The 20,432-nt window shown below is 43.0% G+C and overlaps 1 protein-coding gene across 2 annotated transcripts in view; it reads left to right on the plus strand.

The window, feature by feature from the left end:
• The first annotated feature begins 1,614 nt into the window (after positions 1-1,614).
• NAV3 (neuron navigator 3) overlaps positions 1,615-20,432 on the plus strand; it is a 363,920-nt gene continuing 345,102 nt past the window's right edge. For both annotated transcript variants that reach the window (XM_065423439.1, XM_065423440.1), the window contains exon 1: positions 1,615-1,857. In XM_065423439.1, the coding sequence (XP_065279511.1) occupies positions 1,615-1,857 (243 nt within the window). The remainder of the gene's footprint in view (positions 1,858-20,432) is intronic.

Below are 20,432 nucleotides of genomic sequence, written 5' to 3' on the forward strand. Positions count from 1 at the left end.
CTTTCTAATTTGTTGAATTTAAAAAAATTTAGATGTCTTTTCTAACTGTCACTACTACAAATGTAACCTGAGATCTGAAAGTCAAACTGTCTTTTTTCTGACTTAAGTATCATTACTAGTAATAAATATTCTGCAGTCGGGACTTTGTTAATAATTCTGATTTCAGTGTCAGAGCCAGGATAGCATCCTGGTCATCCTCCCATAACAGTGTCAGTTCTGGAGAGAGAAAGAGTAATAAAAATTAGCAGACATATTTTTTGTCCATAATGTCAACAAATATGACTCATGAGGAGTTTGAGTCAGATGGTACCATTTTTACTCAGATGCTTTTTTCAGCACACTTAGTCACACTTTCAGGGGGCTCACCTGCTATGGATGCTTGAGGGAATTTATGCCTGTTTTTCTTTTATTCTGAGTAATGTGCATAGAATTCCCCATACTTTGAGAAAGAATAGATGGTGCTTCCTGCCCCAGGAGTGTTTTAATGGACAATGGTGGATATGAATCTGTGTCCATAATTGATTTCCAGGCTCAGTTCTGTCTACACCTAGATTTGACCAGGGCATACAGTAATATTGTATGTCCCTTCTTATCAACATGTAGAGTCCACTGTGACTGATTTTGTAGCTTGTTCTGTCTGGTGAGCATTCCTAAGTGTAAAGGATTTGATATTGTTAGATAGAGTATTTTTACAAATAATGGACTGAGAGTACACTTTAGACATGGATTTTATGGAGCTTTAAACATTTTTAGAATGGGAAGTGTTAATTGAATAGATGATGTAAACAAAAAAAACTGAAATATGTTGACTAAATCTTGTAACAATGCTTGTGATGTTCCTATATCCTGCCCTTTGTTCTTGTATGGATTTTTTACAGCAGAGGCAGACGTTACCCATGCTATGATTCAGCGTCTGTTGCTAGCCACGCTCTTGCACGATTTTAACCTGATTTCACGGGATGAACAGGGAATGAAACAACGTAGCTCATGGCTGTCAGCGATGAAAAATAGGCAGGAATCAGACAAACAGCTTCATCTCAGAGATTATTTCCGGGCTAAAAACTCTTCCAACAGCTGTTTGCTTTGGCTGCCACTCAGGTTCAATTTTTTTTTTTAAGTTTTTGTTTTTTTTAAGATGTGGGCTGGTTATTTATGTAGTCAGGAAGAGGTCTGTGTTTCCAGTGTTGTGGTCTCAGTGCTGTTTTGACAGTTGGAGTACAAGGAGATTTCTTCTTTTTCTGCCCCCTCCTCTCTACTACCCCCCCTTTCCATTCACTTAATGCACAGAATGGGAATGCTGTAGAGAGAAGAAAAAGCAAATTTATGAGCTTTTTACTCCCAGACAGGCAGCTTTGTGTCAGTTACCTTCAAGAAAAGTTCACGCCCCAAAGGAGTGTTTAGTCTTACACAGCCACTGACTAAGCAGTGTGTGTGTGTGAGAGAGAGACAGAGATGAAGGAAAGTTTTGCCTCTTCATGAAAGTTGTAGTATTGTTTTAAAGATGACTGCTACTTTTGTTTAAAGTATTTGTTCTGGAATTACTGAAGCTGGAGTCTACCAGACTGAGGTCAGAAGCATTTTCTTTGGCAGAAAGAAGATACTTTTATAGAAGCCATGCCTGTACTTGGGGTTGCCTCAAAGCTAAGACAACCAGCTGTAGGGTCAAAGCCTGTTCATACTGCCCTTCCGATACCAAATCTTGGCACGACTGGGTCACAGCAGTATTCATCAAAGTCTTTGGAGCTTACTGGGGCAGAGAGCTCAATGCTTTCTTGTCAGCTTACATTAAAGTCAACCTGTGATTTTGGAGAGAAGAAAACACTTCAAGGAAAAACCAAGGAGACAGAGGATAGTAAGGTTAGTTCTGAACTTTACCTGCAGATTGAACTCTTAAAATGTTGGTTTACTTATGCAAAGTCTGATATCTGCCTTTAGCAAATAGCATGGTGGACGTGGAGCGCATGTGTAAAATAGGAACTAGTTTATGTAAATGATAACTTTCTATAGCCAATATACTAACATGTATTGTAACTGTGTTTAGCTGATTGTTGGAGTTTGAATATATATTCTTTTTTAAAATGTACATTTTATGATATCTAATGGACTGATCCTTCATGACAAGCTTCTGGTGAGGGTGAGTCATATCACACAGTGATAAAAATCATGCTGAGACCCAGATAAGTAGAACTATCACATGACAGTGCTTAAGAAAATATTGAAACTTGGCAGCTTCATGTTATATTATAATGTTAAAAAGGGCTCCCACACCCACACTTACTCCCCAGGGGAGATGCCTTTAAAATAAAAACAACCCATTGATTGTTCTGTCCAATTTTCAAAAGATCTGGCTAGACTTGCTGCAGAAACTTTGAACCAGAAAAACAGATCCTTAATGAAAAGTTACCTGGTTTTTTCACTTCTTTTAAATAGCCTTATCTTGTCTGTCCCCCTTCCAGATAGCTTTAACCTGCTCTGATTTCATTGTGATGTAAAACAAAATGAAACATGTTTGTCTGGGGGCAGATGCCATGATTTTAAGACTTTAAGATGTTTGTCTTTAGTCATTCCTAATCTCATTGCAGTTGTTTAAAATATATTATGTTTTGGGGACAGCAATACCGTTGAATCCCTTCTTGTCAGTAGTGTGTAGTTTTGTGGCTCCTTCACCTACCATGTTCCAGGGATTAACATATAATGTAACTGAATAGAGCAAGCAGTGTTTGCATTCTTACTTTCCCTTTCTTTATCAGTACTGCTGATTCCTGAACACTGATTTCCTCACTGTGATTAAACCAATTTCTATAATGGCTTCATTTTTATTTTAAGGAAACTTGCACATCATCATAGCTATTGCAGTGGTAGCAGACACACAATGTATGCACTTTGTTGTCTTAGTTTGAGAGTGCTGTGTCTTGAGAAGCAGGATTTTGTGCCTAAAGCACAGGACTGGGAATCTGAAGATTTCATTTCTGTTCCCAGCTCTGCCACAGACTTCCTGTGGGATCTTGGGCATGTCCCTAATTTCTCTGTGCTTCAGTTTCTAACTGTCATAGGGTTCTCTGTAGCACCCAGCATTGCCCCTCACACAAGCGGGCAGTTGCTTTATAGAAAAGCTCTATGGAAATTCAGAGAATTATTATTCCTACCTGTTGGTGAACAGGAACAGCTTCATTTTTCATCAAATGATTGCAATGTGAAGATTACTATTAGTAAAGCCTTTTGACACACTAAAATGATGTTCATCAGATATGCTTTAAAATGTATAGCTTCCTGCTTAGTAGTTTTAGATAAACTGAGGAAGTGTAAAGAATGTTTTCTTTAATAACAGGAGTACTTGTGGCACCTTAGAGACTAACAAATTTATTAGAGCATAAGCTTTCGTGGGCTACAACCCACTTCTTCGGTTGTAGCCCACGAAAGCTTATGCTCTAATAAATTTGTTAGTCTCTAAGGTGCCACAAGTACTCCTGTTCTTTTTGCGGATACAGACTAACACGGCTGCTACTCTGAAACCTGTTTTCTTTAATGTTTGCTTTCATGGCTTACCATGGGGGTAGTGTTTCAGTTCTGAAGGTTATTATTTTCAGAAAATAACATGCAAGTTAAAATAGCCACTTAGTTATAATAGTTAATGTCAACAAATGTTTTGGAAGGGATATAAAACCTCATGCTTCTGGGTTTAAACCAATCACTGAGGGGTTAGGATGAGAGCTTAGGGTGACCAGATGTCCCGATTTTTATAGGGACAGTCCTGATATTTGGGGCTTTGTCTTATATAGGTGCCTATTACCCCCCACCCCGTCCCGATTTTTCACACTTGCTGTCTGGTTACCCTATGAGAGCTTCACAGGGGCAGATTATCTCACATCTGCCTGCTATGGGGTCCTTGCCTCTCCCTCTGAAGAATCTGGTGCTGAGCACTATTGGAGACATACTAGGTCTGATCCAGTATGACAATTCTTATGTTTCTAGGGCCAAATTTTCAAAAGAGCTCAGCGCACAATAGTTCCCTGAGTTCTCAGTGAAAGCTGCTAGGTGTTGAGCCTTTTGAACATCTGGCCCTTAAAGGCTAAGGCCAACATGGTCACACTGAGTCTAAAGTTAGGTTCCAAAATCCTTAATTGGGCACCTAAATAAAACTAGCCGGATGCTCCGAAGTGCTGAGCACTCAAATTTCACACTGACTTCTGCAGTTTTTTTATAGTGTCCACTGAGTGCCTGAAGCTCCTGATGAAATCAGGGGACACTAGAGAGAAAAGCTGTTGAAGTCAGTGGGAAATGTGAGCAAACAGCACGTCTGAAAATCAGACCAGTTTCATTTAGGTGCCTAAATAAGGATTTTCAGAATCTAACATTACACACCCCAGTTTGAAAATATGGCCCATGTTTGTTTTATTCTATACCTTGTGGTATATTTGTAAGCTTTCTAGTTTTCTGTTTAAACTTATAAACACCAATAAAATACTCCCAGTACTCCCCCACCCAAAGAAAAAAACAGAAAAAGAAAATGTTGCTTATTCATTGAGCGCTGGAAAAACACCAGAAATGGTTAATTGTAGCTAAGGCTCCTCTACAAGGAGCAGTAATGCGGACTATAGGGGTGGGATTTTTAAAGTGCACTCACATGTTGTGCATTAATTGGTCCATGTAGACCCTGCTGGTGTGCACTAAAGGTTACCTAGTGTGCTTTAACATAGTGCTTTTTGAAACAGTGCTATATTAAAGCACACTAGGGAATATGACAGAGAGATTGTTCATTATAGTATATATACTACTGTAGCTAGTAACGTATACAATATACATTACTCCTAACAGTATATACAAAGAGAGAACCGCAAAAACCCATGACTTTTGGACATCTATATTAAACTCAAAAATTGCTAAAAAATATAAACCCTGAAAAAATGAAATTAATAAACCCTGAAAACAAAAGCCCTATATATTTTCCATTCACATTTTAAATCAGTCTTGGGAGGTCATTTTGTCAAAATATTTTGGGGCACAGGTAGATGGTGGTGGTTAGTAAAACTACCTTTAGGTTCTCATTGCTAATAAACACCAAAATTCCAGCCTCAAATTATTGAATGATGTTTTCTCACATTGCTGAGTGGGAGATCCACTCCTCCCTGCCTCCCACTCTTCCCTTGGCTACCCTCAGTCACATTAGCTAAAATGTGCAGCTAAGCACATGTTTTCAGTGAGTTATTAGGGTTAATGTCCCTTCAGGTTTGCTTTGGGCAGATGTAAATTCCACATTACTGATGGCACTGTCCCAAAGTTTGACCACTTTCGAGTGCTGTTCTCAATAGTACTTTGGTTGATTTTCTTGGTTAGCAAACATATTAATCAAACATATGATATTCCTACATGGCTCTGTGGTATACAGTGCTGTACTTTAAGAATGTTTCCATTATACCAGTGATCAGATAAAAGGTCTTTTACTTAAAGTGTAATGAATACCTAGTCAAAGTTTCCAAATGAGAGAGAGAAATCTGCTTATACAGTATACAGTTTGTGTGCTTACGGTATATAATTGGATATGTGGCAACTGATTTTTGAGGGAAAAAATGTTGAATGTAGATCTGTAAAAGACAATGGAATATATGAATTAATCATCTGGTTAACATTTGTCCTTGGCTGCTGTATTCTAGGCTCAACATTGCTTTTTAGGGCATTTCAAATGCAACACTGGTGATCACTAACTTCTCTTGTCGTGTCTGGAAGACGCTGAGATTGACATATATAATCTCCATTGTATATTCAGTCGCTATAAGTGCTAAGATTTCCAAAATAAATCTGGATTTGCACATGTCAACACAGTAGGTCACTCTGCCATCCAGCTGTTTCCTCCATGACCTTCATGTACACTGCACCCGATTGTTAGAGACTTTTGACACTGCTGTTGGCTTTCTCACATTATTACATTGCCAGGCCTGGCTATGAATACACTGCTGTTGGCTTTCTCACATTATTACATTGCCAGGGCTGGCTATGAATACTGCTGCAGAAATTAATTCAGTGCTCCCTATATGTTCCACCTTCCTCACTTGATTCTGCTATGCTTGCACGTCTTGGAATGTTTTGTGGACGTGATATAGTTTGACGTTTCCAGCTATAGTCAGGTTGGTCTGACCAAAAAAGAGTATTTCCCTCTTTTTTCAAAAAAAGTATTGGGAGGAAAAAATGTGTGAAGATATGTTGTTTCGTTTTTTGCTTGGGTGGGAACATAATTAAACCTAGGAAACTATTTGCAACAAGTAGTTTATTTGTTTGTGCATTATTTGAAACTGTTCAGCTCATAGTTTATGCAGACACATTTCAGGTCAGAGACGGCTCCTGAATTATTACGTGTGACTTGCGTCAATTATGCTCATTATGCCATATGTTGTTTGTTCTGTATGATTAGTCACCCAAGTCACATGTTGTTATCGCAGCTTCCTGACTGGCTGACTCCCAAGCCTTTTTAGGAGCTTTTAGGTTGATCACGTGAACACTTATGGTGTTAATACTCACGCCAAATATTTGTACAAATGTATTCACAACACACTCTTTCCCTGGAAATCTTACAATTTATTCCTATGTATGTGCATAGAAAGGGAATGCAGTTGTTGGAGTGAATTCATAAGGTGCAATCCTGGCCCCACTGAAAGTCAGTGGAGGAAATGATTTAACCCATGGTTTTCATTCAAACCAATGTCCGTAAATACCTTTTTATATTATTTGTCCAACTTTGTAGTTCATGTTCCAGTGATACCACTTTCACTTTGCTTGCTGAAGACCATAAGATCAAAATAATCTAAATTGTGCTGGAATGGCTTGTAATATTGTCTCTGATTGTAGAAAACTCCACCAATCAGTAACAGGACTTAAAAGAATGTGTAGAGTGAGACAGTATGTAGATAAATAAAGTAAGCAGAGGCTGGGCACTAAAGAAATGTAGGCAGAATTTCTTTATTCAAAGTTTACATTTTGCAAAAACTACTTTTCAGATTCACCAGAATTATACTTCTCTGCTGGCCGCCTACATACCAGAGGTGATTCAATCCAAAAGAGGGCAGGTGGTATTGGCTAATAGGTGTTTTGTGTGGATGAACAAGCACTCATGTGAGCCCTGCACCAGCAGATAATGCTGACAGAATGCTTTGAATCAGCACATCCCCTAGCCACGTCCTCTTCTAGCCAGCGTTTCCCACTTTTTGATCTCTGCCGGTCTCTATAGTAGTCTGTGTTCTGCTCCCCTGACCTTCTCCCTGTGTCAAAACTTTCTGTTTCAGGGGCTCTACATCTTGGCTTATGTTGGCAGAAACTGGCAACATCTCAAGTTGACTCTGCCCCATTCATTTTTGGTACCTCTCCTAGAGTTTGTGACTTGATTGATAAGATTTTATCTTTCAGTCATGAGTTAATTTATACTTGTTGTCCTATAAGTCTCATCTCTCATATTAGTATGTCATTGCTCCTCCAGTTCAGAACAGTTGATTGCTTCTAAACAAGTTCTGACCATTCTAAAGTTGGTCCAATTCCTGCAAACCTAAAACTTCCCTATGTATAGCAACCTTCAGACCTATATTGAGATTCCTGTAACATAGTATTTACTGACCTTTAAGGGAGGTTACAGACTAAGAGTTTCTCAGCCCCTTTTCAGTATTGAACAAAATAATTCTGGGAGATGTGGCTGTCAGAGGAACTCTGAGAATTGTAGAATACTGCAAGGCTTACTGAGAAGAAATGCCAGAAAATATATCAGCCTTCCCTGACTGAGTGGGGCTCACTAACAAGTGAAATGGGGAATCATTCAGCCCAGGGATGTGTGTGGAAAAGATCTGTAAAGAGGCAGGATAGAGAAGAAGAGGTAATTTAGTCCTGGCCAGGGAGCCCAGCTCACAGAGGAGAATGCAGCATTAGGTACCAGGGCAGTTCAAGAGGATGCGGTTAAATATTGAACTGAGCTGAAATGAAATATTTCAATTCAGTTCCACAAACTGAAACAAAATATTTTGATTCAGGAATGTCAAAACATTTTGTTTCAATCTAAAATTTCCAAATCAAAAGTTTTAGGTCTGTTTTTTTATGAAAAGTTGAAATTTTCCATTGGGGAGAAAAGCCACTTCCTGACCAGCTCTATTAGTATTAGCCCTGTGTCAACAAGGGCGAAGGCTGTAACCCAGGGAGGGACAAGGATGTGTTGTTTTGTATTTGGAGTTTAACATTCATCAGTGGGTACAAGCACCAGAAAGCAAATTGAGGCATGGTCAACCTCTATGACAGAAAGGTAAGAATCCATTACTTTTCCTAGTCTGGTCATGAATAGAAAGCCAGTAATATATCTGACCAAATGACTCTTGAGGCCTAGGTTAACTTACATCATAGAACTATACCTAAATCCTGGTTTGAGGTCTTCCAATGTTCTTTAGCCTACTTTTCCACTGTGATGTTGGAACCAACATGAAAGGCAGATGCTGTTTTTTTCTGATTGCTTGTCCAGAGCTTGTCCATGATATGGTAACTCCTGCCTCTCCCCAGACACCAGATTTGCGGCAAAATTCTGCTTTGCTAATCTAAACAGATCTTAAGTCCAATATTCTGCTCTCCATCTATGGGAGGCACTACTGTTAGTATCAAAGAGAGTTCCGTGAATGTAGGAAGAAGGGAATATCTTTCCCATAATTCACACTTGGCTTTCTCTTTCCTCTTTCTCTCAAAGCCATTTCCCCACTTACTCTCCTCTTATCAGTGAAGTACCAAATCCAGATGGCTAAGAGTCTCTCTTTTTTTATTTTAACCTGGCCTTGCAGAGTAGGGAACACTGTGACAGCTCTTAGTTAGCATGCTTACTAACCCTACCTGATTTCACCCACAGATACACAGTCAAGTTGTTACTTCAGTGCTGAATTCCATCTCCTCCTTAGTTTGGCTCCTTCCTGCTGACAGTAAGTTTCATCCACCATGGCTGAGGATATGGAGCTAGACCATCCAGTACTTATGGGTCATGTAGTTATACACTGTTGAAAGGTATAGATAAAGGAGCTCCTGGAGATAAGGGCAAGGAGCCACTGAGGGCATGGGAAGAGAGGTGGAGAAAATGATCCAGAAGTTAAGATGCACAAACCTATGGAACCATAACAATATGCAGTCCCAAAACAACCTTCTGCACCCAATTTGTGCCCCCTACCTGCAGCTGAATTCTTACGTAGAGGAAGTGGCCTCCTCACCCATAGCACCTTAAGGGGAAAATGGCAGGCCCATTTTCTCTTCCATCACCATTTATCTGCCACTTTCTTGAGATAAGGTGACATAGGGGTTTTCTCCTCATTCTGTCCAGTTGAGGGGTGTGTGTCTGAGGGCTCTTTCCCCTACCTCGTGTTACTTTAGTGGTAATCTATACCATCTGTGTCTCCCATCTCTCTGTCCCAATACACCTACTCCTGTGCAGGAGCGGCGCCAGGGTTTTTGCCGCCCTAGGTGGCAGCGCTCCTCCTCTGAGCATTTGGCGGTGGGGGTCCTTCCGCTCCGCGTCTTCGGGGCACTTCGGTGGTGGGTCCCGGAACGAGTGAATGACCCGCCACCGAATTTCTGCCGAAGACCCAGAGCGGAAGGACCCCCCACTGCCGAATTTCCGCCAAGGGCAGCAAAATGCCGCCCCCCAAATCCTGCCGCCCTAGGAGACCGCCTAGGGTCTCCTAATGTAAGTGCCGGCCCTGCCCCTGTGAATCATCTGTCCCCATTTTCATGTGACCTCTTTCCCTACATCTGTTGGTATCCCCTTCCTCCATCCTTTGTCTCCAAGTCCTTTTCCTCACATATTGATCTCTCCTAAGAGAGCCCGCATTATGTCCCTGTATCCCCTCTGATTCTATGTCTCTGTTCTTCCCATGTTTTGGATGACTTGCACCCACTATCTCTGGGTCCTCTTCTCCCAAGTGCATCTCATCTTCAATCCTGAGATAGTGACCTTGGGGGAGTAGGAATGGCTCCTTTCCCTATATCTTCCTAATCGTGCCTCTGCCATCACTCTCACATTAAGGGTGTCTGAGGCTATGCTGTTGGTATGGGGTGGGAGGAGGAGGCAGCTGCGGTCTGTTCCTCTGGCTGCATTCTCTGCTGCTTACTTAGCTTCCAGCAGAATGGCCAAGGAAAGAAAAAGGGCAGTGGAGGCAGCCAGGAACCTCCTGCCTGCTCCCCACAGTGGCCGCTAGTGATGGGAAGCCAACATTGTTTTTAAATTGCTGGATTAGCTGCCAAAAACTTCAGCCAGCACTGCAGACACCTGGGACTGCGTGTGTTTAAAATTCAGGGCAGCCCTAGCCAAACTGGGACAGTTGGCAGATATTCAGGATGTCAATTATTTTAGTTGCTTGCCTTGTGCTCTGTATTATTTCTTTCTCAAACAGATAGCATTCCTCAGCGGCATCCTTAATATGCTCTTCATATCAAGCACCATCAGAGTATACTGTATTATCATTGATTTAAGAGCATTCTACTGTATGTGCTTAGAAGCTGCTTTACTCTTAAACATTTCTCTCATCATCATCTTTACCAACCACATTTCAGTCTAATTGAGATAAATGTACAGTAACCCAGCTAGGTTATTCTCCAAACCTATATGCTTAGGAGTAAGATACATTTCCAAATACATGCGTGTGGTCAAAAGCTGCTCTTTCTGTGGTTTTGGTTTCATTTGTAATGGTGAATAAGGCTGGGAGGATACTTACCAGTCTGAGTTGCAAGCCTCTGCCTGTTCTTCAGTGTTTCTTGTTTTATTTAATTGTATTTTATTTTCTTAGCAAATGAGAAAACAGAATATAGATCAAGTGGGTTGTATGGTGCAAAATGGTACTAAACTTCAACAGAAAACAGTTGTTATATATTTGTTTTGCATTTGTGCCGAGAGGCCCCAACAAAGATTGGGCCTCATTGTGATAGGTGCTGCACATACCCATAGTTAAAGACAATCCCTGCTCCACAGACCTTACAACGTAAATAGATAAGACAGACAAAGGGTGGGAGACAGTAAAACATATTATCTCCAATTTATAGATGCAGGGATCAAGGCAGAAAGAGATTCAGTAATTTGCCTTCAGTCACACTGGGATTTTGTGGAAGAACCAGGAATTAAACCCAGATATCCTGAGTTCCAGTCCACCACCATAACCACAAGACCATCCTTCATCTTCTGTAAAAAATCAATTTTGAATGAAATGTCCCTGTAGTGGGTTATTTTTCCTCTTTAGTTTTCAAGGAATGTTCTTACTCCTCGTTCCAGACGAAGTCAATGATAGTTGAAGGTGCTGAGCATTGCTCAGGATGAGCCTCTGAGCTAATATATGGTTTAAGTTTTACTGTAGGAGCAAGTAGACACTCTATTTTGGTTTTGATTTACCTGATCAACATAAATTATGCCATATGCCTTTAGGAATACAGGATGTCTTGTGTTCCTTATAGTGTAGGGAAAGTATGCTCCAAAATTGTATGTTTATTGCTAGGCTCACCACTTATTAAAATGTGATGTGGGAAGAATAAATAGTCACAGAATAAAAGCAGGCCTCTTTCAGGAAAGGTTTTAATTTTTGATCATGATTCCAGCCCATGAATATTCTCTAGTTTCTTTTTGGCAGAAATGCTTGTACTTGATAGACAATAATGGCATCAATTACAAATCTGAATTGCTTGTTTTCTTAAAGCAAGAGTTAATTTCTGGTCTAAGTCTGCTGTCTGCTTTTTCTAATTTAGTAAGATCTTGAGTTAATTTTGTAGTTTTTCCTTATACTTACAAATAGTGCACATGAAGAGTAGTTAATTTTAATACAGCTCTCTGTTTCACTTTGACCTGATTCACAGGATGAAGTTTGGAGACAGCCCATGATTTAACAATAGCCTTTTGACAGCAAGGGTGTTTGGGAATTAAGCTGGAGGGGGGAAAACATCTATCTACTCTCAAATTTATTAGTGGAATAGTTTGTACAAATCTTCAGTTGCCCATGATGTTTTTAATGTCCCTACCCTTTCTCTTTTGTTTTTGTTGGAAGGAGAAAATTGGCTGAAAGATAGCATAACTTATTTAAAATTCAGTAAAGGAATGCACAGTGTTTTGTCTGGTAAATGCAAGTAGATAATTCCCTTGTGTAAAGTGTGCAGCTTTCTGATGGCTCTTATGTATGCACTGTGTAAACTAAGTTGAGAGGACTTGGAAAATAAGCAAATCAAAGGGAAGCATAATCCTAAAGTGGCTAGGGCAGGATCGGAGTGTATCTGGGTATATAAACTGAGAAGGTGCCAGCCACTAAACATGTCTGCAACTCCTTCTGAGTAAAACATGAGCAAAGCTAGCCAAGTTCTATATTAGGATTGTGCTAACCCACTTTCAGTGTGACATTTGTTCTGCCTTATCTGTCTAGCCATTTTTACTTATGAGACTCCTCTGCTGAGCCCATCACTATGGAATAGGTTTTCTCATTCAGAATATCTGCTTTTCAGCACGTGGTCAAAATAATTATTCAGGTGACAGTGTCCAATTAACGCAGCTGCCGTTCATTTGAAAATCCAGAGCCAATGGAGATGTTGGGGTGTCTCTTGCATTTCCCGTTTTAATGTATTGTTCTGCAAACCTTCACTCTAAATGTCAAACACCTGGCCTTGCATCTTGGTAGTACTGTGCTAGACTCCAAAGGATTTGGCTGTGGATGCTTCCTGTTGTGCATCGGGATTTGATTTACAGGACATCTGTAAAACCACCAAAGCGGAGTAATCTGAATGGTCATGCGCAGAAAGATGACTCCCTGGTGAGTGTTGGAAAACAGTAGAACACTTTAATTAAGCAGGAAAAGGCTGCATCGCTTATACATGATTTAGGATGAGTAAGACATAAGTCAAGGTGCAGGACTTTTACTCACCACTAACTACAACAATGGAATTTCCTGGCAACACATCTATGCAGTAAACAGGGCTGCATTTTTTGTAAACTATCTCCGAAACAGAAAGGAAGAGAGAACCAAAGGGACTGTGTAATTTATAAATGGCAATGGTTTTGTTAAAGGAAAACCTAGTGAACAAATACAATTCTTTAGAGAACTAAATAAATAGTACTAAACAGGAATATATATTGAAAATGAATGTTCAAAACTGTTTTAGAAATATCTGTCACTATTTCAGTATCTCCAGTCACTGCATGAGATTGCTGCCTTGCTCAGTGCTGGCCAGCACTCCCAGTCAGAGACCCATTATGCTGGAAGAGAGAGAACTGAAGGTATACTTGGGAGCAGTAGAAATCTGGAAGCTTCAATGCTGTATGTTCTATTTATTTTAAAAATATGTTTACATTCTGGTTAACAGGGACATGGCATGGTCCAGTGAATAAGGCATGGACTGGGAGCCAAGACACCTATCTTCTCTTCTAGGCTCTGCCAGTGACTTACTGTGTAAATTACTTCACTTTCCTGTGCCTCGTGTCATGCTCAAGGGTATAATAAACATTATGCTTCCAGATTTCCCCTTTGCAGGGGAAAAGGACTCTTCAAGGGCTAAATACCATTATCATTGATGATTGTTTTAATAGTAATTAAACCAGATGATTACCTACTTTTGAAAATTGTTATTGAACTTACCTTAAAACAACTTTGAGGGACCCTTTGATTTTAAATGGTGGAGTAGATTGTTTCAATTCTATTTCATGTCATCAGACTCAAATTGGCAATTTTCTATTGGTTAATATATATATTTTTTATTATTTCACTTAAGTCACTTTAACAACCTGCTTATTTGTTTATCCTTGTTTGTAATTAGGCAAACTGATGCGAAAACATTGTACATAATAATGCCATTTTCCTGCAAAAATATTATTCTGATTTAGTGACAAAAGTGGTGGGGTAAGAGCCTTGGCACGGTGGTTGCTTCCCATCAGTTGTGTGTGCTAGAATCCCATCAGTGCAGTATTTTACAAGCTTAATTTTAGATTTGCACAGTATTATAGTTAGTTTTGAAGGGGTGTAGATGAGTCCTTCCCTGGGGTATGATGGGAAGGCTTGTGTATTCCAATAACCCCGAGAGCTATGCTGGCAGGACGCTTAACTCCTGGTAAGGCCACCCAACTCGGACAGGTGAAAGTGTAGGGACCAGACAAAAAGCAGACCACCTGGGAACTGGCTGATGCCAGATGCTGAGTGGCATTCAAGTAACTTGAAAAACCTCATGAAGGGCTAGCAGTTTCAGGTGGATGAGTACAGGGCCGGCTCCAGGCACCAGCTTGTCAAGCAGGTGCTTGGGGCGGCCGCTCCGGAGAGGGGCGGCACGTCCAGGTATTCGGCGGCAATTCGGCGGACGGTCCCTCACTCCGCCGCAGAGCGAAGGTCCTCCCGCCGAATTGCTGCCGCAGATCGCGATCGCGGCTTTTTTTTTTTTTTTTTTTTTGGCTTCTTGGGGCGGCCAAAACCCTGGAGCCGGCCCTGGATGAGTACCCAGGGAAAGTAGTGGGACCTCCCAATGTAGGAAATGCCATCAAAAGGCGGAAGGATTACATCATGGATTTAACCAGTGGCAGCCACAAAATGGAGGGAAAGCAATGGGAAACCACCCACTGTACTTTTTCCTACAAGGACATTCATGGCAGAACAAGAGAAAAGCGATAATTCATGTGTGGTGCTGGATGGTGAGACCCTCAAGTCAGAAAGCCTGACAAAGAAAACATGGGAGGAGGTTCTGGCCATTAAGAGTACCATTTTCAGTTATGATGGTGCTGTACCCAATCCTGCTGGAAGTACAGCGCTTGATGTTTGCACCAAGGTAAAGAGTGACCTGAACTTTCTTAAACAAATTATCAGAATCGGAGCATGAAATGTGAGGAGTATGTATGAAGGGAAGCTTGACACTGTGACCAAAGAATTGAAAAGATATGGAATTCCAGAGCTGTGATGGGATGGTAGGGGCTATTTTATGATCATGAATACACAGTGAACTATTCAGGATCTGAGAAAATGGGATTGCATTTATCTTATCCAAGGAGACATCCAAGTGTCTTCTTGGATATAACCCAATCAGTGATAGAATCAGTACAATTCACTTATGACCTAAGCCAGGCAACATGTCAATCATACAGATGTATGCTTCTACAACAGCTGCTGAAGCCACTGCAATGATGAACAGCCCCCACTACACACCTTTCAAGATCCATGGATCCTACACATGCCTACCACAACTTGTTGTATACCTCATCCAGTGTACCAATAACACTATGGGCTTGTCTACACTGGCACTTTACAGTGCTGCAACTTTCTCGCTCAGGGGGGTGAATAAACACCGCCCTGAGCGCTGCAAGTTGCAGCGCTGTAAAGCGCCAGTGTAGACAGTGCACCAGCTCTCAGAGCCGCGCTCCCAGCTACTCCCCTCGTGGAGGTGGTTTTCTTAAAAAACCCAATTTGCCTCAGCCAATCTGGCAGTGAGGGAAAATTCCTTCTCAGCCCCTCGAGAAAAGGGGTGTGTGACATTCTGTACCTTGGGGGAGCATATTGTAACCCCCATATTCTTCATTTTCATATAATCGTGATCCCACATATAAAGCATGCCTTGTAAGGTATCGGGAAAGGTTATGATCTTCTGAAAGTCATTTCTCTATCCATATATGTGTATCATTAACGCATAGAAAGTTATGAGAATTGTGTTGTATGGTGGTCACTAAAGCATGCTGTAAGTTGGGGAATCAGCCAAATATTAGCTCCCCAGAGGCAACAGCAAGGAAAGTAACCAACGCCCAGGCGGGGTGTCAAACAGTCCATCCACAGCCATTGTCCAGCAAGAGAGCTACAATGCAATGACTCACCTGCATGAGGCCCCATCAGGGGAACTGCTCAACCTTGCTTAAAGAGACTCAGCAATGCCACACAGACATGCCTGGACTTGTGTTCTACAAGCACATGCACTGAGAGTATAAAACAGGCAGAGTGGACACATACTGGGCCTTTCTCCTGCCCCCACCTATGCTGCAAGCAACCAAGACACTGAGAAGAGGACAAGACTCCCACACAGGAGATTGGCCTAGGTTTAAGGAGCAAACCTGTATATTAAGGACTGCAATATCCAGTGGGCTGAGAAAAACTGTTTCATCTAGTTGCTGCCCAGTCTAATAGGGTTGAGAGTTTAGACTGCGTGCTTATATTTTATTTTATTTTATTTTGGTAACCACTCTGACTTGTTATACTTTGACTTATAATCAATTAAAATCTACCTTTATAGTTAATACATTTGGTTGTTTGTTCTACCTGAAGCAGTGCGTTTGGTTTGAAGTGTGTCAGAGGCTCCCTGTGGGATAACAAGCCTGGTACATATCAATTTCTTTGTTAAATTGACAAACTTATATAAGCTTGCAGCGTCCAGTGGGCATAACTGGACACTGCAAGATGGAGGTTCCTAGGGTTGTGTCTGGGACCGGAGATAGTGGCTAGTGTCATTCGCTTGCAAGTAGCTGGGAGCAGCTTACATGCCAGAGGCTGTGCGTGAACAGCCCAGGAGTGGGGGTTCTCACCGCAGAGCAGGGTAAGGCCGGCTCCCAGAGTCAAGGATTGGAGTTACCTAGCAGATCACTGGTCCAGACAACACCAGAGGGGAACGCCACAGGGGGCAACTAGTGTAAAGTCCTCAGCAGATAATGATGAAACCTGGTATTTTATCCACTTCCATGGAAGGAAGGAAGGGTGGGTTATGCTAGCCTGGTCCAGGTTAAAGGGGCTTCCCCAGAACCACCCTGGGTATAAATACCTTCCCCTCCCTTCTTGTGAGCTAGGGAGGGGTGGGGTCATGAATGTCCCCTCCCCCCCCCCCAAGGTGCTCCAGCTGTACTGCTTCTTTCATCTCTATCTGGAACAGGTAATCCTCTTGGGGGGAGGGGCCTTAAAGTGGGCAATGACCCTTTCCTAGGAGCCTGCTGGACAAGCTCCATCCCTGCATTTAAAGGGGGCAACTCACTGTTGCTGTCTAGCCAAAGGGCTTAATAAGTGGTGAGGACAGATTTCAAATGAACCCAAAAGCTTAATATGAATACAGTTTTGTGCACTTTAATTTCTCCGTAATGCTTTTATTTTCTGGGTTGCTTCCACGTCCCTCGATTTTGAGTTCATCCTGCAGTTGCTGTAAAGATGTTCTGAGATGTGTTACAGAGTGCCAAGCGTTGGCATGGCATACCAGATCTCAGAGCAGAAAACACGGATTGAAATGGAGACAACTAAAAGCATTAATAATGCAAAACATTGACTCAGTACATTGCTACAGCTCCTCTGGAGCCACTATTATACAGTGAGGTAATAAGCACAGTTTTGACACTTCGGCTCCATTATGCTGCATTGTGTCTACTGGAAGCATTATAAAGTTAATATGTCTCTAATACGCTGAGTATATTAAATATGTATGTAGGACAAGGTTTGTTTTATTATATATGAATGTTTTGGGGAGGGAAAGGGGCCAAATGTATCTAAATGCACTTTAAACATAAACCATGTTTTTTTCTTTCTTTTTTATGAGTGTGGGAAGATTTAGAAAAGAAAATTTTTATTTGACTATTTATACAGGGTCACCACCTCCAGAGAGTCCCTTCCTGGTATGGGATAGCCCTGCAGCATCCTTGCCTTGGTGATTTGGTCCTCTGGCTAAGCCATTAAAAAAGAAGTCCACCCCTTCTAGGGTATACAGGTCTAAAAGCAACAGTTTCAAACTGGGCCCAGCCCTTCTTTTCTGTGGGTCTGGTCTTTTTTCAGTAACTCAGACCTCTTGACACACTTCTGCCCACACTGCGGGCTTAGCTTCCCTTCCTTGGCTACTTTTCATCTCTTCCCTCCACCCCCCCCCCCACGCCCCTTTGGGTTGCTTGCTGCTCGTTACCAAACAGCAACTCTCTGGCTTTCCTGCCTGGAGTCTTTCCCTGCTTTGGCAGGCCACTTCCAGCCCTACCTACCTAGAGTCTTTTCTCCCCTGCTGTTTCAGGGTCCCCTGTAGAAGACTTCTGCTCTCTGCAGGTCTCAGCAGCTTTCTCTAGGTGTCTGCTTCAGTCAGGGCCGGTGCAAGGATATTTTGCGCCCTAGGCGAAAATTCCACCTTGCGCCCCCCCCTCAGATGTCCAGCCCCCACCTTCCTATGGCCAAGTTCCCCCCAGGGGCCTAGATGTTCACAAAGTGCAGGGGGTACGGGGGGGAGGGCTGCAAAGAGGGGGGTTGTATGGGGGCTCTTCCAGGGGGTGAAGGTGGCAGAGAGGGGGCTGCATGGGATTGTTGCAGGGGGTGGAGGTGGCCAAGAGGTGGAGGGGGCGAGGGTGTAATGGCAGGGAAGAGATTGCACAGAGGCAAAAGGGGCTCGTTGCAGGGGGTGCAGTGGCAAGGAGGGAGTGGCACAAGGGAGGAGTGGGCAGGAGGGGGTTGTTGCAAGGGGCTGGCAGGCGGGGGGGGTGTCTGTGCCCGGGGTTGTTGCAGGGGGGTGAAGGTGGCACGAAGGGATTTGCACAAGGGAGAAGTGGGCAGGAGGGGGTTGTTGCAAGGGGCTGGCAGGTGGGGGTGTGTCTGTGCCCGGGGTTGTTGCACGGGGGTGAAGGTGGCACAGAGGGGTTTGCACAAGGGAGGAGTGCGCAGAAGGGAGATGGCAGGTGGGGGTGGGGGTCCCTGAGGTTGATGCAGGGGTGAAGATGACCGTGGTGGCTGGGGGGGGGGATTGCTGAGTGGAGGTTGCCCAGAGGCAAAAGCGGCAGGACAGGGTGGGTTTTTGGGGCGGGGGGTGCACGGGGAGAAGGTAGCCGGTTGGTGGGTGTTGGAGGTGGTGGGTCTGGCTGGGGGAGGGGTGCCCGGGTTGCTCCCACATACACCATTCCCCAGACCAGGGACTGGACCTGCCCACCCCCCGGTGCTCCGCGGGCCCGGCTGGCTCCCCACGGCCCGGCTAGGTACCTTGCAGGTGGACTAGACACCCAGCTTCTCCGCCTGAAGAGCAGAGCGCAGCTGTGCCGTCTTCCCCGCGCCGCAGGGCGAGCTGGGCTCCCCGCCGCCCCCGGGGCTCTCAGCGGCGGCACAGGCAGCCAGCCCCCCTGCGCCCGAGCCTGCTGCCGCTGCTGAGAGCCCCGGGGGTGGCAGGGAGCCTGGCTCGGCCCTCTGCGCGGGGAAGAAGGCGCAGCTGCTAGTGCTAGACCCTCCCCTTCTCCGCTCTGCCGCCGGCTGCTCCCCCTGGGGGAGGGACTAGCTGCGCCGCTGGCGGCCCCTCTGGAACCAGGAGGCAGGGAGCAGCGGCAGCCTGGTGCTCCGCTGTTTAAAAAATTTTTTTGGGTCACTGCTTTTTGGCGCCCCCAACCACTTGGCATCCTAGGCGGCCGCCTAGTGGTTGCACCGGCCCTAGCTGCAGTTGTCTTCCCCTTCTTCAGCACCCAGGCCTTTCCCTTATCTATCCTAGAGGCTTGGTTGACTTATGTGATCCATTTCCCCCAGGTGAGGAGGTGAGTTGGCTATATCACAGGTAGGGCTGAGACCATACCCCAAGCCAACCTGCCCGTGCCAATAGTCTTATAAAAATGACAAACAATATTTATCACTGAGTGCTGCTCCTTTTCCATACTCTTACAAAGACACACTAATTTTCACAATGACCCCAGTGATACAAGAAATAATAGTAATACTTTTTATAAAGTGTTACAGCTTACTATTAATAAAGAAACTAAAGCAGAGAAGTCAAGTAACTTGCGCAAGGCTACCGAGTGTGAATCCGTTCCAAGGACCTGAAATTAGAAATCAGACTTCAGATCTGTGCTCCTGTGTAATTGTCCTGTCTCTCAGCTCTTCTCTTTCTCTGTCACTTTAAAGCCCTTATTATGAAAATATTGGGTTATTAGACATTATTAGCTTGGTCATTTTAAAATGTGTTATTTTAGAAAGATGTCAGAGTCATCAGTTTAAACTAAGGACCAATGGTGACCATCCTGACACTATTGAAGTCAATGGGAGTTTTGCCATTAACTTCAATGGGGCCAGGATTTCACCCCAGCTGCTTGAAAAGTGTATTTTGTTAAGGCTAGCCATTTGTGGCCTCTTACGCTGTCACAGAATATGTTGTCAAGCTGCGCAGACAGTTTAAATGTTTTTTTTTTTAATAACAAAACAACCAAATCAACTGGTGCAATTTTGCAAATAAATAAATAAATAAAATGCCTCCAGTCTTAGAGTTTGCAATGTTTCTACCCCGTCTAATAAAACAGATTTATAAAATGATTGAGGAATAATTCAATCAATAATTCAGTTCAAAATAACAATAAACACAAACCAAACCTAGAAAGTATTTTTCTTCATTGCTTTTAACTTTCACTTCCAGACAAAAACAAAAGTGTGAAAACATAAAAAATTGTGCTTGTGTTATTTCTGGCCCAGCCAAAAGCAGGACGTACCAGAAATCTAATGAGACTCCCCTTTTATTATTAGATTTGA

The sequence above is a fragment of the Emys orbicularis genome, chromosome 1 (assembly GCF_028017835.1).
Source record: "Emys orbicularis isolate rEmyOrb1 chromosome 1, rEmyOrb1.hap1, whole genome shotgun sequence".
Taxonomy (NCBI): domain Eukaryota; kingdom Metazoa; phylum Chordata; order Testudines; family Emydidae; genus Emys; species Emys orbicularis.